This window comes from Trematomus bernacchii, unplaced genomic scaffold (assembly GCF_902827165.1).
Source record: "Trematomus bernacchii unplaced genomic scaffold, fTreBer1.1, whole genome shotgun sequence".
Taxonomy (NCBI): domain Eukaryota; kingdom Metazoa; phylum Chordata; class Actinopteri; order Perciformes; family Nototheniidae; genus Trematomus; species Trematomus bernacchii.
Genome location: NW_022987739.1, coordinates 6,547,544 through 6,568,266, shown reverse-complemented (window position 1 = coordinate 6,568,266; position 20,723 = coordinate 6,547,544). Strand labels below are relative to the sequence as shown.

The 20,723-nt window shown below is 42.2% G+C and overlaps 2 protein-coding genes across 4 annotated transcripts in view; one reads left to right on the top strand and one right to left on the bottom strand.

Moving 5' to 3' along the window:
* The window catches only part of ralgps2 (Ral GEF with PH domain and SH3 binding motif 2), a 66,890-nt gene that overhangs the window by 2,933 nt on the left and 43,234 nt on the right, over window positions 1-20,723 (bottom strand). For 2 of the 3 annotated variants that reach the window (XM_034147580.1, XM_034147581.1), the window contains exons 10-16: window positions 3,086-3,223; window positions 2,349-2,439; window positions 2,129-2,196; window positions 1,888-2,026; window positions 1,556-1,707; window positions 1,403-1,457; window positions 767-844 (exon numbers count right to left, since the gene is read on the bottom strand). In XM_034147580.1, coding sequence (XP_034003471.1) covers window positions 767-844; window positions 1,403-1,457; window positions 1,556-1,707; window positions 1,888-2,026; window positions 2,129-2,196; window positions 2,349-2,439; window positions 3,086-3,223 — 721 coding nt within the window. The remainder of the gene's footprint in view (window positions 1-766; window positions 845-1,402; window positions 1,458-1,555; window positions 1,708-1,887; window positions 2,027-2,128; window positions 2,197-2,348; window positions 2,440-3,085; window positions 3,224-20,723) is intronic. The other variant, XM_034147582.1, reaches the window with a different exon arrangement.
* On the top strand, window positions 5,122-19,538 carry angptl1a (angiopoietin-like 1a). Its single transcript, XM_034147583.1, has 6 exons — window positions 5,122-5,421; window positions 13,916-14,172; window positions 14,305-14,925; window positions 16,964-17,157; window positions 18,114-18,384; window positions 18,505-19,538. The coding sequence occupies exons 2-6, from the start codon at window positions 13,983-13,985 to the stop codon at window positions 18,690-18,692; spliced, it is 1,464 nt and encodes a 487-aa protein (XP_034003474.1). The 5' UTR covers window positions 5,122-5,421; window positions 13,916-13,982; the 3' UTR covers window positions 18,693-19,538.

Sequence of the window (20,723 nt, the reverse complement as noted above, 5' to 3'; positions counted from 1 at the left end):
TACTAGTAAAGGCAGACACAATCTGCAAAGCCACCTTAAACTCTGCTTCATGAAAGTAAACCTACATCAACTGTCTTGTGTTGTTTCCATAAAACTGAATTTCACAGCTATAAATCTGAACGCTATGAGCAGAGAGAGGAGCAGAAGAAGGCAAGGTGGTGTGCAGATTGTGTCCGTCTGGAGGATCAGAGCAGGAAGCCCAGTGAAGCCTGGTGGAAATAGAAACAGAGGCAGAGGGAGACCCATCTCTAACCACATGGGACACTTTTATATGCAACGTCCATGAGAATTGGCTTTAATAATCCTGAAGAGTCTGTTCCTGTCTCTCTGGTGAATGAGGATGTCATGGTTTGTTTCCAGTAACACATGGAGCTCCGTGTGACTGTGGAAACTCATTTTGAGCTCCAGGCTGTGAAATATCTTGTAAACTTATCACAAGAAGAAGTCCAGGTTGACCATAAGCTCTCAGTGTGTGTGTGTGTGTGAAGCAGACATGCAAGAAATGTAAGAACTCAAAAGATGGATTATAGATTGATGGTAAGCAGCAAGAAGATGTAAAATCATGACCCGCACAGATCCTTTGCCCTCCACCTGATTCATGATTTCACCACCTCACTCACACGTGTCCCACCACCAGATTCTCCCAGCACGACACACACTCTAAGCACCAGCACACAGCGGCCCCTAGCAGGGGCTGAGGGCCGTGAAGTGAAGATAAGAGAGGGTTTGGTTGAGCTCAGGTTGGTTCAGGTCGGGATGTGTGTACCTGCTGGGCCTCAGGACTCCTCTGTAGGTGATGCGGGCCACACGGGTCACTGGGCCCAGAGAGTGATAGAACCGAGTCCTGTTCAGAATAGGATAAGACAGGATAGAATAGGGGGCACGGGACACTGTTAGGGCTATGAGGGTCTTTTGTTGTTGTTGTTTTGCCTTGATTGCATGGGTTAGGGCTGGATGGAGGGGCGGTCATTTGGTTAGAGGAGATATTGATGAATATGTGTTTACAGGCTTATTCAACAGTTTTCAGAAATGTTTATTTGGAAAGACGGTTCAGATGATTTTCAGAGCCAGATCATTCTTCAAATAGCGAGTGTGGCTCCAGACATTTGGCACAGAGGGACTATTGTTTAGGGGATTGAACCGTTTAGTTTTTAAAACTTTCAGGCTGCCGCAGAAGCATCTGAGAGCAGCGGTGGAGGGATGAGGCATGAAAGCCCTGGCTGCAAGGCTGAAAGCGAGGCAGCACCCGGCAAGTTTTTATTGACGATCGTTTTGCATAGCTGTGTGTCTTGAGGGCAGAGCAAGGAAAATCATACAATCACATCAGGGAGGGGCGTATTTTATGATCTCAACATGTGGATGTGATGAAAAAACACTGCACACACAGACGTTGTAACCTTACCTCTCAAAAGCCGGCCAAGAAACCTCTTCACTGAGCTCAGAGCCCTCACTGCTCCCTGTGTGCAGATACAAATCATTCACAAAAATGATGCAACATGTCACAGAACATATAAACTGTGCAACATGGTAAAAGGTTTATACGTGTTTGTCTTACCAAGTGAAATACCACTGGAGAGAGTTGAGCTCTCGGCATGTACTCTGGTGGGACTGTGGCTCTCCATCACACTATCGTCCAACAGGTGGCGAGACCCAGCGTTGGGGAACGTAGCACTTTTAAACTCTACTGTATTCATCTTATGGATAAAACTATGTGGGTGGAGAACACAGAAGAAAAAAGGAGGAAGTAAATATTATTACAACTTGTTTTTGTAGGATCTGTGTGGTTTACAGGGCATCATCTTTCGTTATGATCTACTATAGGATTGATGTATTATGACTTCAGTTTTTTTTTTTTTAACCTAAAAATAACTTAAAATAAAAACTGACTTGTAGCCCAGGCTGTGGCACTTCCTGTGTCCGTAGGGCAGGAGGTTCCTGGGGGAGGGCGGCGTGGCTGGGACTTTGGTTCCTTCAGCTGCTATCGTACATTTACGGCCACAGAGAGGAGATGCTGACGCTTCATGGCCTGTAGGTAGAAGAGGGAGGGAAGGACAAGTTTATTTACCGTGACGAAAAGAGAGAAAAGAGATGATAAACTGGTTTGATTCTTCATTTACGAGAAACTTACCGACAATATCCTCTTTGGTGGCACTTGCTCGTGGTGTGCTGGTGCCAGGCTCAATCTTTTGTGACAACCTAGATAAGAAACATTGATAAAAACCATTAAAGTGAATTCATCCTCATTGATTATGGAGATAAGAGGGAAAGACAGACGAGAACTGTGAAAGTCAGCAAACGGCAAATTAGAGATGAATGGGCAACAGCGTGGTGTCCATCTGAGATCTTACTTGTAATTGTCGTCTTCTACAAACTTCTGCAGCTCTTCGATGTACCTGACTGAGTTCAGATACTTCTGTACATGAGTCAACAGTTGTACATCTGTAAGAGGAGAGGAAATGAAAAACATTATAATACATATACAGAATGTTTTCATGATGTATTAAACAATGTATTAATGATGTAAAAGTGTATAACTAATTACAGTTTTACTTCAAACTATCCCTGTATCCTGAGCTAAGTTTTACCAAGAGTATTTATTTTCCCTTCATAATCTCTTTTTGACCTTCTCCATGTAATAACACTTGAATGTTTACTATTCTACTAACAAACAAAACAAAAGCTTGAGGGGTACAGGCATGTCAAGGAATATGAATTGGTTTAATTGGTCAGGGTGTATAGTCCTGTAGAAAGAAAATACTTCCTACATGAACATTTTTACAAAAAGTCAGTGGATTGTTCACGACTAACAGGGTCATGATTTCTAGAAAGAGACATTGCTGTTATTTTGGCCCTTTGAGAACCTCAAGCTGAGCGCAATCAAGTGAAATTATAATCAAGAAAAGGCTAAATCTCTACACTGGATATACCAAACACTCAGCAACTCTGACTAAACAATCTAGATTTATAAATATTACTTTGGATCAGAGAAAAAATTATTTGATTCTGGGTTGAACTGTCACACTAAACCTGGGCTCTCTAGTTTTTGCACATTACCATCCAGTGATTGTGGCTGTGTAAAACCTACCGTAGGTAACGGATCTCTGCAGGTCCGATAGGATTCTGAGGATGTTGTTCATCAGGTTTGATCTCTGCTCGTTCTCCAGTATGCTTCCCGTGGAGGGATAGGCTGAGTCTACATATGTCAGATCGGACAGGTACATCCCTGAAATGAAGCAGCAGAAAAAGATGCTCGATGTTAAATCAAACCAGGAGAAACACACAGCTTTCCTCACATTTCCTCTCATATTTTGGAGAGTCAAGTGCCCCTGTGCAAGCCAAATGAGGACAGCGTCCATCTGTTAAGGGTGTTATTTGAAACACCATTGGGAGACACAAGGATTTTCCTCCCTGAACACAGAAACCCTGGCTCATTACAAAGTAAACACATAAACACAAACAAGGATGGACACCGGGGACACATTTTCCTGGATTCATGATGCCTTGCAGCTGTGGATTTCTAGGAATGAACACCAGCTGGTAAGCACAGATTGCTTGTTTGAAAACTCACAAGATCTCTTCACAGCTTTTCTTTTTGCAAGTATTTTTTTGTTCTCCATGGATCTAAAGTATTGCCTTGAGTGGATGATTGATTTTCTCTTCAGCCTTTCCAACTCATGACCATCCCTCTTTTCTCCTCTTCCCTTTCTTCTTGCCTCTTTTTGGCAGACTTGTAGCAGAGCTGAGATTCTTAGCCTCTCATTACATAAATATTAACATTAAGAGACAAACCCAGGAGCGCCTTCCCAACGCTCTGAAAGCAGATATTAACAAGCTTCAGAAGTGAACTGATGGTGCTATTTTCCTCTCTCTCTCTCTCTCTCATGCTAAATGTTTCTTTCACACACCACCATTGAGATTGACTGCAGATGCAAGAAGAGTTATCTCACAGTAGACAACACAACACCAACACTCCCTCCCTCTCCCTTGGAAAGTGGTGTTAAACTCACAGATGTGCGCACATACACAGGCATTTACAACATTGTGAACGCAGAGCCTAAACACAGATGTACAAATAAACAACAACAGACGCAGCAGATAAAGGGCCAACGCTTGTCTTCAGGATACCACGCACACTCAAACACAAATACAACACCACCTGATTAGAATCAAAGAGAGAAGGAGAATTTGAGAGCAGAAGAAGCCGTTTACAAGACTTTCAGAGACACAGCTGTAAAGGGGGAAGTGAGAGATGTGGAGAAGAGGAGGAAGAGAGGAATCCTGAAGGCTTAGCCACTGGAGCTGCACTTTTGAGAGCATGTCAGGGGTAACAGCAGTTAGTCATGCACAAATCCATACTGACTGGAACACACACACACACACACAGCTGCGTGCTCAGAGGACCAGTTGTTAAGGTGTGTTCACATGTGGTAAATCGTGTACAAAACTCTAATTAAAAACCTAAAAAGGGAAGATGTGCGAAATGTGATCACAATGTGAAAGAAAACATCCTCCTCCATCTGTTTTTTTAAGCTAGTAACCTACAAGATCTTTCAAATATGTGTCCATGTCTCACTAAGCTGAACACATTAAAGTAAATGGCAGCACTGATAAGGACCAGACACACTTAACTGCACCCGGAGCAAGGATTTTGCTCCAATAACAACCCAAGTTGTCTTTATCTGCCTTACTTTTTCTCCTGCTCCCATAAGAGCGCTACAGGAAGTTGCTCAAAAACCTCGGCAGCATTACAATCCGCTCTTCCCACTCAGAAAGGGAAAAGCAAAGAGAAAGAGGGGAATGTGGGTTGTCAAAGCAGTTTACCTGTGCCCCACACTCGGCACAAACACTTCAAGCAGGTCTCATTTCCTTTCACTGAACACACTTTTTTTTCTATATTAGAACCAAGACGGTTATTGTTAAGAATGGTAAACTTAATGAGGCAGCTCTGTTATTCTCTTTTTTCCATCAGAGTGACATCAGAGGTGGGCTTGGCCACAAAAAGAATTGAGAGGGGAAGAAAAAAGGCAATCTCAAACTCCCACATCCCCCTTCTCCTCCCCTCTCTTCCCTCTTCCCCTCCCTCTACTGGTCTCCCCCATCCTTTGTGAAAAACTCAAGGCATCAGTCGTCAAGGCTCAGTCTGTGGAAGTGGCCGGCTATTGAACCATGCCCCAGCCCGGGCCCCAGGACAGCTGAGTCCACAGAGAGGAGCGCATCTTTCGGAAGTAGGGCCTTAGCTAAAAGAAAAAAGCTTTCATATTGTGATTTCATGCTGCAGGACAGGAGGAGCGACTCAGAAGACTGGGATAAAGAGACAGAGAGATGAGTCCTAAACACTGCAGCTCGGTGAAGACACAAAACAATACACACGTGAAACTATAACTGAAGGAAACACACCCCCACTACTGGTAACAAAACAAGGTAAATGTTGCCTCTGTTAATTCTGTTTCAAGTTTGTTTTGGAGTATGTGCGTGTGTGTGTCGGCATGACAGTATGTGTGTGTGACTGGGCAGCTGCGAGAGCTCTGGCTGAGAGGTTGGAGAGGTTAGGACGTTTCGTGACTGGAGGCTCCGGCTGCAGACAGAAACATTTAGCAACGCTTCTTTGGCTTTTCTCTGGACTCTGAGGCCTGCAATATACTGTGTACAGCATGCTGAAATCATCATCATTTTGAATCAATTCAAACACATGTGACCTGTAGCTTATGAGAAGTATCGGATGTTAAAAAGGCACGAGAACGCCATTTGCGGTGGCAAAATACAGGAACCGATTTGTTAAGTACGGTGCTTTTAGAGTTTCCATTGTGTCGAAAATAGTAATGTAAAGAAAAAGCCTTAAATATTGAAAATGATGTTGTCATTGTGACTGCTTTCCTTTGGAACAAGTAGAGGTGTTATTATGCAACTAACATTTACAAAATGCCGGATCTGACAAATAACAGAAAACTAAAGGGTACAGAGTAAAGAGAGAAATGAAAGTAGGGCATTCCAGCAAAACACACTAGTGAGACCGATCTGATGGAGAGATTTGAGCTCTGGAGCCAGGCTTGTTTATTTTTTCTCGGCTTTTGGTTTCCTAATACAGCACCATCTGAGCTGGTCTACTGGTGGGGTGCAGGGATGGAGGCGAGTCAGCCTGGTGGAATCAGGGTTAGATCAATAATGTTACGCCTAATGAGGTGATGACATATCTCTCAGCACATGCTTCCCCTCGCCTGGGGGTCGGGAGATCACTGAGATGCACAGAAAACAAATTGCTGTTTCCTTAAAAGTTATTAAGATGTTTCTTTGAGAAGTCTGTTGAAGGGGTGAGTGATGATACAATGTAATCCAACCCTGACCACATCCTCGATCTCATACACCCCATGGACATAAGAGACAGCCATTGAAATGCCATGATCTCAAAAGCTTTGAACCTTAATAGCATCAATCTGGAGCACTTCCATATCAGCAACTCACAATTATCTTCAAATGTTTTCACTTACATTCATGGCCTGTTGGTGGGATCCGTGGAAAATATTCTGTTCGCTACAAAGCCACATCTGTGAATGCTGTAAACGACCATGAGCGAGGACAGCACTGAGCGCACACACAAGTATAAGAACACACACGCACACACACTTTGAGCTTCAAAAAGCTTGGAGAAAAAGGTATTAAATGAGAGATGGCAAAAGGCTAAGAAAACATTTCATGAGCTTGCTGGCTTTTCCCTTACAGTAATAAATCAGAATAGCAATACCTATAATAACTCAGCCTGGAAAAGAAAAACTGAAAAGATAAAGAAAAGAGGGAGCAGCTGTCTGAGAAATATCTAGAACATTCTGTGCTGGAGGGTCAAAGCTTGGCACTCTGGTTCACCTGCGTCTGGGAGAAAGCTTTAAATGGCTCATTACAACCAACCCAAACATAAACTAACCATTCTCTTAACCCTCACCCGTGACTGTAAATCACATCAGACTTTCTGTTTGATGTCCTTCCTATTTTACGTTTTTTAAAACTCCCAGGACATGGCAATAAATAGCGGTCAGGTAGTGTATGGGTCAGCTGTCGGAGCCCACTAACCGCTGCCCTCCCCCGGCTGTCCCGCCACACACTATGTTGTCACGCAGCAGGAGATTGATAGCTCAATCAGACAGCAACAGTCATTTTGTGTTTTTTAGGTGATGGGCCAATCGTATCTCACTATGTGACCTGAGGCTGTGTGTTGCACAGAAACAGCCTCAGATGATCTTATCAGTAGAACACATATAGAAGCAGACACATATAACACACTCTCTGGATACAGACATGGGCTTGTCTGAAAACACTGCTGACCACATGCGGTTAAACCAACCACAGCAAAACAAGCCAGACATAGTCTACCTCTTAAAACTCAAACCTACATCATACACCACAGTGCTGCCTGTAGCGCTGGTGGATTTGGTAAAGAAAAAAAAGAAAAAAAGAGCCAAGGCTGTCGCAAACATTCAAAGAAAGACAAGTCTGTAGCTGCACTGTGAAGCTTAATTGGGATCTCCCTAATGAGAGCTTGGACACAGTTGAACAGACAGGTCACCGTAGGGAGGAAGAGGTCAGGCTGGACGTCAGGACAAACACTCAAGAGAAGTGGAGGTATGTAACTAAGTAGAGCCAGTGGGCAATGAGCCTGTATTTGTTTGAATTTATGTGTTCTTCTTTGCCAATTCAACTAATACAAAGCATGTGCAGTCAGAGGTATGAGCTTAAGGTGAGGTGCCACTTAGGGCAGAACAAAACCAAAGAAAGAGTTTGAATGGTTACGAGTGATCTCCTAATCACTGAAAATATTCATCATCCAGGCAAACAAACATCTGTATAAATGCTGTAAAATGTTAATAGTCCCTCCTCCCGGCTCTCCTCTCTGCCCTGACCCTCCTCCAGCTCTTTTCCAATGCGTGAAACATTAGCCGCAGCGTGTGTTTGTTTGAAGCCAAGTGTCCCTTTACGAGTATAATTCAATCAGAGAGAAAAGCCACCTGAGCTGGCAAGGTACCAGCTAATCTATTAGCCTGTGCAATAAATTACTGCGGTAAACTGTGGCAGATTTTAGGCACAAATTAATATTTCGCCTGCACATATTATTGTGAGTTTGTGCACAATGAGAGTTGTGTTTGTGTTGATGGACAGGCTGTGTGTTTGTTCTGCGATGGAGGAGGGTGTTGGAGAGCCCTTATCTTGGCAAAGTATGACAGAGAGAGGCGGCCTTATATGAACTCTGGATAGCTTGAACATAAGAGGTGTGTGTTTGTGCATTTATGTTTGTGCTGAGGAAGAGGGGGACCCCGTGTTTCACAAAGAGCGATTGATTGCAGGGGGTTGTGGAGCGGACGGGTGGGGGGGTTGAGGCAGAGGAAGGGTGGAGCTGCACCCTAATCCCGCATATAGACCTCTGACCCTCAACATCAGCCCACATGTTTAGAGTTTCACTACAGAGGAAAGAAAACAGATGGGGGCCGTGGGGCCTCAGGGGTGTTTGGGGTCTCCCCACTAAGTAATACAGCATCATGAAGGAAGACAACTCGGCAGCTAGAAAGCAGGAGGCAGAAACTACTTCTTTATTTTATTGGGTTGGTTGGCTCTAACCACAGGCTAATGTCTTTTTAAGTAAAAACAATTAGTCTTACAAAACGTCTTTGTTTTTCCACCTCATTTTTCATTGTTTAAATCTACCCAAGGGCTCCAGTCTCAAATACTATTCAAGTTATCAAACAGAGAAAATCCCATTATATCTTTGTATCCACCTTTCCCCATTAATATTTCCAACATGCACTGTTCAATATATTTTTCCTATTCCACCATAGTAGCAGGATTTAATCACACTTAGCTTTCTTCCATTTTGCTGATGAGGATTTTATGACTTTTCCTTGTTTTTGTTAGAGCTGCTTTAAGAGTGTAATGTTGTTCTCTTTAATTGTTTCATAATGTCAGCACTTTAACTACTTCCACACTCATGCTGTGCTCACAGCCTCTGTCCTCAATAACCTCACGTAGCTATTTCTTTGCTCTCCTTTTTAATCTGTCCTTTATTACAAATTAGTCAGATGGTTTCTCAGCTGTCAGATTTTCTTCTTTTTCCCACCCGTGGCTCTGTAACCAATTGTTTTAGCAAGCACAAAACAAGGAGTCACTTTGTGCTTCTGAGGGAAAAATAATATGAATGGTCATGAAACTCTAAAACAGTGGCCGCCGGTGACATCATGTGTGGATAAAAGGCTCTGGCTGCACTCCATGTTGTCATGTAAAGCGGTGCTGCAGTTTATTTAACTCTCTTTTCTTTCACTCCCCCCCCCCCCCCCCCCCGGATTGTTTTTACTTTTCTCTCTTTCTTCTGACCAGTGATGTGTTGTGTGTTTTAGGGCATTTTGGACATGTTGTGGGAAAGTCTGAGGGCCAGATGTAGGAGTGGAAGCTAGGGATTTTGAGGCTGGAAAATACATTGGCTATAAAAATATAAATAATTTGTCTCCAGCAAGAGACTGGTGAAAACTGCAGGAGACCGAGAGCTTTGAAACCCACGCAACAGTCAAACAGAACTTCTGGTATGATGACAGCCTGAATATAAATGTGACACTCTTGTGGGCTTTGGTTTATGCTTCTCACCTGAAACATGCATGAACGGTCCAGTGCACAATATATAATGGCACATCATCACAACATATCCTACCCGATTGTGTTCATTTTATGCCAGTTCAAAGCATCAAGAAAGACAAAATATGGCATTGGATTTTCTGACTTTCCTTTTCTTACGACTGTAATATATATTGTACATATATAAACTGTGCCAGTGTATTAGGTAGACCTAGCGAATACAAATTCACATAACAGTTCGGCAGCAGTCCTACCTTCTTCAATGTTATATTGATCATTTCTTTGCTGAAACTGTTTAAGAGAGATCTAAATTTGCCTGTATGGTTATGTATGTATAAGTATAGTATAAACAGTGACATACAGCACAAACCTGCATTGAGCCAATTTCCCATAGAAGCAGTTTATAAAGGTTGTTCATCAATTCGTTAATTAAGCAGTTTGCTCTGTCTCAGATCACGTCTGTGCACTTCATACGGAGTAACCTGAAGCCACCAGTGAGACATATGGCTGTCTTTCTGAGATAACAACCAACATCCATTACACTGTTTAACCAATGTGGCAAAACACATTTCTCCCGTCCAGCAGTAATGTAAGCAGACGTCCAGCTTAATGACTTCTCTGCTCATTTCCTCTCTGACGACATGCAGAAGAAAATAACTTGGGGGCAAAGCTAATGATCATTAAAGTGAAAACATCCACACAAAAAAATATAGTGTCCTCACTATATGCACACTTCTAGTGTGAGATTGGGGTGAACATAATTTAAGCAAGACAAACCCATTAAGAAATAGTTGTGGGCTTTATCGAGTGTAAAAAAGGGCAAAAGTATGCCACAAATAAGCACAGCCTTTTCTTAAACTGTGCCACAGCCATGACGATAATTTAAAGTAAACCATAGCCAAGACAGACAGAGAGAGAGACAGAGGGAAATGAGAACAATTAAAAAGACACTGTTATATGTCTGCTGGCTATTTATAACTATTAGTGTGGTGAGGACCCAGCAGTGCACTTGGGAAGCTCATACTGATGACAAAATATAGGCAAAGTAAAGGGCCCAGTGCAAGTCTTTTATTCCACGTTTCACATGGATGTTACAGAATTTAACAGCTGTTTGTCAGTAGGGCTGAGAAAATAAGAAATGTAATAAATCCTACTCAAATTGAAGAGATAATCGGTTTAAATATCCATTACTTGCTCTACTTTTTACAGCCTGTGACTTTCAAATGTATGTTCAGCCTGCTGCTCAAGTGATTTGGCTGTAACAAAAAGACCTGGAGAGAGAATAGAGGACACAAAACAGAAAAAGCAAAGAGAAAGGAAAGTATTCTAAAGCGAAGGGAAAGTAAACAAAGAGGAAAGTAATTTAGTAGACAAAAATATGAAAGAGGAAAATATTTTAGGAAAGAGTGCAAATCTTTCAAGGCTTAGGAGGGATAAGAGTATTTCAATCTATGATAGAAGCTGCCTTAAGTTCATACCTGGCCAGGAAGTGGAAAATGACACTGTCTATCCCTATAAGTATCTTCCATCTTCAATCCAGTGTCGTCTGTGCTTTCTTTTTAAATCCGAGTGCTTTGTGTCAGCCTTAAATACTGTCGTTTCTCATCTCCTTCCCTTGTTCTGTCTCTGTAGTATCTGCGCTCATAGATCAGTGATCCTCTTGATTCTGTTTAAGAGTTACGTTTCTTGAGTACCTTACAATTCATTTCAAGCTAAATAAACACGCAAGCCACAAAATGTTAGGGAAGATTGCTTATTCATGCCAAGGCACACACCACAGACATGTAGTATTAGTAAATGATAGCTTAAAGAAAACAGTAGTCTTTTTACAGAACATGGAAATAAATCAAAGCATATAGTAAATCCTCTCTACTTGGATTAACTTGTCATAAATACAGGAATTGAAAAGTACTTCTATTGTAACCTAAATGAGATTCAGTAACAGACGGGTCCTTCAAATTTAAAGGTGGGGTAGGTAAGTTTGAGAAACCGGCTCGAGATATACTTTTTGTTATATTCCATGGAATGCTCTTAACATCCAGATAGCAATGAATATCTTAAGTGCTTTGACAAAAAATCCATTAAAAAATGTCATCTGTGGAAGCCGTAGTACTGTAAAAAGCACGACCAATCATTTTAGCCGGCCAGGCTAAAGTAACTGGATGGCCTACCTGCCTGTCAGCCTTCCATCTGTGCACAAACTTATCTCGTGCCCTCATTGGTCATGTGCGCGTTCGTGTGTGCTGGAGGAGGGGCTCTGTAAGGAAGTGGCAGATGTTTTCCGGTTGTGTATTTTCAAATTCTAGCGCACTCGAGCTGGTTTCTCCAAAATGACCTACCCCACCTTTAAGTGCAGCCTGCTGAGAAACATCCAAGTGGTTTCTCGTCAGCCATGCGTGGACTTTTAGTATTTGTGCTGAATCTGAAAAGTTGCTGATGCTATTCATAGAATAATGGCCCATTCCAACTCTGACAACCCAATATAGTTGGTCAAGTAGGGCAGCTGCACTGATCTGTACAAGCATCACCCTTAAGCTATGAGATTGCAGAGGGAAATCAACATTTCCAATCTCAGCAAAAACAACTTCCTGACTGCAAACAAGGTATGCGAAGCCCCATTCATTTGCATGAATCTTTATTCCCATAGGTGACCACCATTTTCCACTCAAAGGCTTTCCCAGTCCCCAAGCACTTCAACAGGGTTCAATTTTGGTATGTTGGGGTAGAAAAAAGAAGCCGCTCTGCTTGTTCTGAGAAAGCGCCGTAAACTTAAAGACACACTGGTGACCTCTCCATGTTCCCTGGAATGTCTTTGATATGTTGTGTTTCCATGAAAGGGACTAGGCCCCTTCGTACTCAGAACCACCTACCAAGAGGACATCAGACTCCAGAAGACAGGAAAGAGAGAATAGAGTGGAGGAGACGGAAAATAAAAGTATAACAAGAAATAGATGAAGGAGGTGATAGCTGATGGATGAGCTGTAATGTCGCCTGTCCAGTTCATACTCGATGTGGATGATGCTGGATATAAACACTTATGGAGCTCCAAGCGACAGTAGGAAGCCAGTCTGGAAGAGAAGACGTAGTTGAGAGAACCGATACTGCTGACGCTGCTGTTAAAGTCATTAGCATCTCTCACCGAGGTCAGCAAGGATACAGTACCTGGTTACGCTGTCAGACACATCGGCTGCTGGAAAAACACATGGTCCTGAAAAAGAATAACGTCTCTGGATAGTCATGCACGCACGGTATTTAATCATACCGATGGACACACAAGCTTATGCATACCAGCGAGATTTCCAGTACGAGCTGTAATTCTGTCCCTTTCCGATATTGTTCCAAGTGACAGAATTGCCAGAATTCCTAAAGAACCACAATGGCATCATATGGGACACAAAGGGCCTGAGTTTCAGGGTGGAGGTAGGACTTAATGACGTGGCACCAAGTAAAGATTGGATGAAGAGTGACAGAGTGGAGTACTAAAGAGTGTTTTGCATGCCCAAGACAGGGTGTTAAATGGAGCACTGTGCACTGATGAGAAACAGAGCTAACATCAGCAAGGATAGGAGGCGAGGGAGTGCCGGCAGTCACCCTTCAGATTAGAAAACAATTCTACACAAACTGTTTTCCTTGTATTGAATCTTACCCTTGTAGCGACGCCTAATTATGTGTTTTGTGAAACACAAATAATAACTCCTACCATAAATTATGGGTTAATTTATGGAGCCAGGTGGAGCAGTGGGTGCTCAGTAGTTAGAACATTTAACTGCTCTCACAGGAAACTGCAAATCAGAAGAAGGGGTCAATTTATGTCAGATATCTATGCAGGAAAGGAGGGCTTGATCCCTTTTAGAGGCCTTTTCAACCAAATGCTTGGAACTTAAGGACATGAATCAAAAACTTAAAGTTATGGGCCTTTGATAGGGGGGAGCCAACGGGACCTCAAAAAAATGTGGGTGTCTGTCAGCCGGAGAACGACCAGAGACAGAAAGCAGACCTCGTCCTGTGGGCAAATGTGTTCTCTCTTTGGTTCTTTAACATAAACAACTATATGTGAAACAATGACCTGACAACTCTGGTTAAACACCGAGTGAGCACTTTTCCAAAGAATAACTGATTGTCTGTGAATATTTAAAAAAAAGTGTCAGATACATTTTCATTAAAATCGTAAAGCATCCGACAGCTAGTTCCTCGACTCTGGGACAGCATACATCCAACACCCCTGCTTTTAATATTCCTTTTGTAAAATGTTGTAAACAAAGAATTGTCTGCTCAGGGTCCTGACGCTTAAGATCTTGTTTTCTTGCAGGGAGGCCTGGGGGGACTTGGAGGGAGCACCAGTAGCTGTCCATCTATCCATTTAACCAGCCAGAAGCATGCAGGGGCTGGTGTGGAGCCTGTGTGCCCTGCTCTGCCTCTCCCTCTGGGAGGAAGGTTTCTGCAGGAGCTCCATTGATGCACGCAGGACCAAAGAGCCTACTCTCCGTAGGAGTAAAAGAGCCCCAATCGATCCTGATGGCAAAAAGTGTTCCTACACCTTCCTTGTGCCCGAGGAGAGAATCACAGGTTCAAAGGATAACTTATTTTATGTCATATACCTTTGGTTTTTCCTAATATATTTCATGTAACAAATCCTTGCTTTTCAAAACTCCAAATTGCTTCCTGGTAATCTCCTATGTATTTCACATCTGTCAACAGGTCCAATCTGTGCCAGCACCACAGGCCCAGAGCCAGACAAGGACCGAGTGACCCGTATGGACATTTCAGATGTGCGGGAGGTGCTTAATAAACAGAGGCTTGAGATTGAGACGCTGCACCTGGTGGTGGATGTGGATGGTAACTTGGTAAATGAGATGAAGCTGCTGCGGAAGGAAAGCAGGAACATGAACTCCAGGGTGACCCAACTCTACATGCAGCTGCTACATGAGATCATCAGGAAAAGAGACAACTCTCTGGAGCTGGCCCAGCTGGAAAACCGCGTCCTCAATGTGACCTCTGAAATGATGCGACTGGCTTCAAGGTATAAGGAGCTGGAGTCCAGGTTTGCAACAATGGCAGGAGTGGTCAACAACCAGTCTATTCTCATCTCTGCACTGGAGGAGCAGTGTATGAGGACTGCGGGACGCGGTGAGCTGCCTGTTGTTCCCCCCCTGGTACAGGTGGTACCGCAGCATCTACCAGTTAACAGCCGTTTCACCAATGAGATACAGAGAGACCATAACAACCGGGCCTTTCCTAGAGGATCACGCATGGAATCCCCTACTGCAAGTCCTTTTGGGATTGACCCACCACCACCACAGGGAACACTTACCTCTGATGGTAAGTACTAATTTGAACTTGGAATGGGATGCGGAAAGAAATAATTGTCTGAACACAAGGCAATTGTTCTTTGTAAGTTGTGTGTGAGATGAATTAGGACAATGACCAAGTGCTATTAAGAACGTAATGTTTGGCAGAAGTTGGTATTGCTGAGGCACTGTTGGCTAATCCTTGGCATGATGTAAAGGCAGTGAAATCATACATTCCTTTGGCTGTACAGTACTGAGCATGTGTACTTAATTGGTGGGATGCAGATAAGACCTCTTTGAACTGCATTAAAAATACATCAGAGAACAGTAATATAAAGCTTCTTCATAGGATTTAGTCAGATTTACAGTAAGTCTATGCAAGACATAAAAAGGAGCCAGGTTTAGACTAATGGAGCACACTTCAGACGGACAGCAAAAGGTCAAATCAGATAGGAGAGACTGCTGTACTTTTGATCTCACAGAGATTGAAAATTTCTGACTTTGAAGCAAGATTATCTCCAATTTAAAATTCACTGCGTTCACTCACAAAATATTTTAGGTTAAAAATAAAAATAAATGTCCATGTACTTTGGTGTTGGTTGGGTACCATGGAAACAACCACAACAATGAAGCAATAGCACCCATGGGAGATATTAATATTTGAAATGGTCTCTAACTGAGAGGGAGGTCTTCAGAGAAGCTGAAGTATCAGTGCACCAATGACTTAAACAAAGCTTTCAATCTGGATCCCGTTAATGTATTTACAACCAAAAGAAGCAACGGAAAGCCAGAGAAGGATCATATCGGATTTGTTGGCTGACGCATCATCCATCATGTGTAAAGTTTTAGGAAAGAAATATATATTTCTACATCTTGTGTCCATACAACATATTTATCCAATTCCTTCTGATACGGATGTACACTTGTCCTTTCTGTTAAATGTATATAAATGAAAAAATTGAAAAGTTCATCCCCCCAAATACAAGCCACCAAATACCACTATTAGGCTTTCGACCATAGTAAAACTGTAAAAATACACAGTACCTGACCACAGTTTGGTCCAGGCAAGCCCTTTCTCAACCATTATGGCTTGTTTACCAGATTTATTTTGAACCCCAAGCCGTAAAAGCTCTGTTCGGAGAACCTAACAAGAAAGTGAAAGGAAAGGAGAAAAGAGGGAATACATTAGAGAACCCCCTCACTGACACGTCTGATGAAGACATATCATTACAAGAAAAATACAAGCTTGTGCTGGGGAGTTTTAGGTATCTGTGCTAGGGCAATACACTGGGTCCCTATGTGCTCCTACACTCAGCTGAGAAAACCATCTTCCATGGACCTTTAGGCCCCGGAGGCCCCCCACACAATGCCGGTGTTCATGCTGGTTTAATACACATTCACACAGGGGAAAACAGAGGAAATATGGTGGGTTGGGCTTCAGCTCTGGGTGCAGCGCTACCATATTGCCTAATTTAAAGGCTAAACCTAAGTGAATATTCATTCAATAAGGAAAATGTACACATGTATGTTTGTGTACATTTGTAACTAACATCTCTTTGTATAACTTTGTAATAGAAAAAAGGTATTTTGAAAAGAATGTGGCCACAATACATCCAGTCAAACCTTACGTTCGCTCCCTTTTCCTCTTGTCTGCTGTCTCGAACTGCTAGACTTGATGATGATGAGTTTTGCATATGCAATAAAACGAGACATCTTGTTCAACTCAAGGAACTGTACAGTATATTTGTTCAGTGAGCTCAAACTGAATAAAATCTTTCAATGGAGGATTTTAGTAGGAATCATAACTAGAGTTACAAAAAATATAGATATACAACCTATAAAATATTTTAAGTTATTAGTTCAAAACTGTCTTTTTACTAGTTGAGCAAAGAATCATGAACTACTAATCCCCAAATACTTAGGAAACAGAGGAATAATTGGAATATAATGATAATGCAAGTTGCCCTATAACAATAGATTGTGAGAAAATTGTGATTTTACAATAGGGATTCCCTTAAATACAAACGTTGTCAAATCGTGTCTGTATTCAACCTTCTTTCTGTCCACAGGTCCGTTCAAAGACTGTTTCCAGGTGCGGCAGTCAGGCCACACCACCAGTGGGATGTACCTGCTTAAGACCGATGGCAGTGACCGGTTAATACAAGCCTGGTGTGAACATGGCCTTGACAATGGAGGATGGACTGTGCTGCAAAGGAGGAGAGATGGCTCTGTAAACTTCTTTCGGAACTGGGACAACTACAAGGTAGGGCTGATATCGATGAGATTTGAGATATCATAACATTGTATCGCCTAAGTGTTGACTCTTCCTGGTTTAAATGGCTGGAATAAATATATTTAAGTAGGAGCGAGAACTGATTTCACAGCTTTTCTTTTCCCATTTCCTAAGCGACCCACTTTTAGCAGTTCAAATCGGGGCCACTAAGCAAGCACTATCTCCATCAATGTAAACAGCTTAGCAGGGGATTTCCTCACACTGAAATCCCAGCCAAGAGCTAGAGCCAGGGATCTGCATAGAAATATAAGAAACAGTGGGCTGACAAGGAAACGCAGTTCAACATTACTGGGGAGGATCTCTTCAACCTCTTCTTGTAATGGTTCAAATGTTGTGATTGAGATGTGATACAGGAACTAACAAAGCAGGGGACAGACAAATACGTTTAAAAAAAAAAAAACAGTCACAGCCTGACAGGTCTCCAAGGTTCCTCTTAAAAAAATATGGAAATGGTTCAAGAAATCAATACTAACATGTTGTTTAAATCAGGAACATAAATGTTTTTCTGCATTTAGCTTTAGTCAACTCTCCATCCAGCTGCGGCCAAATCTTAATTGCCCCGGCCATTTAATAATTGTCTTGAGTGAGAACCACGGTTCATAACCTTAACACATTATCGTCTCAACAATAAGCAGATCTGATTTCATTTGACTTGATTGCAGACTCCTTTAAACTCCGCACCCTGCTAGAAAGTCTTATTAACCTCACTCAGCTTTACTGTTTATGTTTTTTGGACATGGTAGGCGCTCTGTAACCACAGAATAAAAAGAAAACTGTTCTTTCACCACTTGGCTCACTCAGTGTCGACTTACTCGTATTAATACAGAACTTTATTGGTTTTACGCTACGTTGCAATGCCATTTTTACATGAAACCACAACTGACAATGAATGAGAAAGAACATGCTGTGGTGCTTGTCCCCTACAGAAAGGCTTTGGAAACATAGATGGTGAACACTGGCTTGGGCTGGAAAATATTTACAACCTGGGGAAGCAGGGCGACTATAAGCTGATGATAGAGTTGGAGGACTGGACGGGGAAGAAGGTGTACGCCGAGTACAGCAGCTTCCACCTGGAGCCAGAGAGCGGGGGTTATCGGCTGAGGCTCGGCACCTACCAGGGCAACGCCGGGGACTCCTTCAGCAGCAACAACGGCAAACAGTTCACCACGCTGGATCGCGACAAGGATGCATTTTCAGGTAAGGGGGAGTAGTAAGCTGAATTCCAAATGCTTTTTTTTTTAAATAACTGGTAGTAAAGTGACACATCAAAGGGTTTTATACTCATCTTTTTTGTCATGTTGTGTCTCTCTCTATTAGGTAATTGCGCCCATTTCCATAAGGGTGGCTGGTGGTACAATTCATGTGGCCAGACTAACCTGAATGGCGTGTGGTACAGCGGGGGAGTTTACCGAAGCAAATTTCAGGATGGGATCTTCTGGGCAGACTATGGAGGAGGGTTCTACTCCCTTAAGTCAGTCCGCCTTATGATCCGACCGATTGACTGAAACACAGCACTTCAGTTCCCTTTGAATGCAACTCAGTGCCCCTCCTTATCTTTATCTACCCATAAACAAAGCCTGTAAAGGCAGAACCAGGAATCCATGACATACAGTGCCTTGTAAAATACGAAGGAGGAAGAGACGCCGGGGAATTAAGACTCTAAAAGTGTTGCTATGACTAGCTCCAAAGTTGACTTTGAAATGAAAACCGATGCCAGTGCCTTTCCTAAGTCACTTCTCCATCTTCCAGTCTGGAAAGTTATAGTCCATCAAGCTTTCTAGGACCATCAAGTATTATTCTCAAATGTCCTATTTTACTCAATCTTGATGATAATCAGCATCTTATAAAAGGGAAATGGTCATTTACTAGAGACATGAGATTTCTTCTGAGCAGCTAATGATGACTTAATGAAAGTAGTGTCGCCCATACCAGAGGGAATTGGATTTAATGGGATGTTTAACAAATGTATGTAAAAACGCTAAAATGTAAAGTTGTGTCGCCAGTTAGACTCCCTGTGGATCAAACAGTTAGGGAACAGGACTTGCTTAACCTTCGGTCTACTCGTTTCTGTGTTTTTCTTTTGGACATCTGGGGTTTCTATAAAACCCCCCAGAAAATGATCTTGTGCAACAGTGTGCTTTTCCAATGTACATATGGCTGAGCTGGCTATGGTATGTAAATATATTTGGTTTAATTTGTGAATGGTAATTTAAGCGGTGTGATTCTGCTCAGGCCGATTGTTCACAATGTTGTCACTCTGCCATTCGTTGTTATTTATCAGTGTATTTATAGTAAGTATAGTCGTGGTTGTTTTATATCAAGCCCTGTAATAAAACAATTATTTGAAAAAAGTTCTCATGTACTGCTACATTAATGACAGTTGAACAGAGGCACACACACACAAACACAGTTAGTTCATCTTCTAGTTCATAAAGGTGAGACTGATGAATAGTAAAATACAGGTTTTAAAAGTATTTCCACTGTTATTGTCAAACTTTAAGTATGTAAAATATGAGCTAAGGCTTTATCGGTATAAAGGATGATACAATCACCTAAAATCCAACAACTTTAGAATTCTTTGATCTGATTTAAGTGCAATATAAGCTGCCAATACCTGACTGAAGGAGGTCAGAAGGATAACGATTAATTTAATAATCAACGTAGGTAAGTGGGCAAGATAAAGAAGAACGGTGACTGTAAGTGAGAGAAGATTCAATATCACATTATTCTTGTTCTGAAAGAAAGGAGAGAAAAGAAAAGGAGAGTTTGAAAGAAATATCTAAGGGGAAAAAGAAAGCCTTGAAGAAGCAGATTCTAATGTATCAAGGTGAGGACATGGAGGATATTAAATGATGCCATAATGGGAGGATATTAAATGATGCCATAATGGAAGAATTTAGACTAAAATAAGAACCTGGGAGACAGTAAAGATGATAAAAGGCAAGAGATGGAGAGACGGGGAAGAGAAGGATGGAACATTCCTTCCACTTAAACCGTTGAGCTTTTCTTTCCGTAAATTACAAACGTATATCTTGAAAATTGTGGCTCCCCTGTGTACCTTTCCCTCTGAGGAGCTGTATGTCAGAACAGATAGGAGACGTCTGATGCAAACATTGCAGAAGGAGAGACTCAGACACAGTCAACTATTTTGTTAGCTTAAGTTCTTACACACACAGTGAGCCAGCAGAACTGACAGGTAGGCTTGCCGTCAGACATCTAAAACATTTTATATCCAACAGCCCAGGCTTGGCTGTACTAACTTCTCGTGTTTAGTTTTTTTACACAAAAAGCTGAAGGTCAAAGGAACCAGTATTGTTTGAGTTTGCTGCATTCTTGATCACATACGACACCTTAACCCTGGTGTTTTTCGTTGCATCGATTATTCCAGCATTGCTTGTGTCCCACAGCTACTCCAACAGCTACAGCAACAGCATGCTGGAGCAGGAGGGAGTCAAGGGGCCTTGTGCCGCTTTCTGGCCCTCTTTAGTCTTTTTCCACTGACAAAGACCAACAAGCAAATGGCTATTATTCCAGTG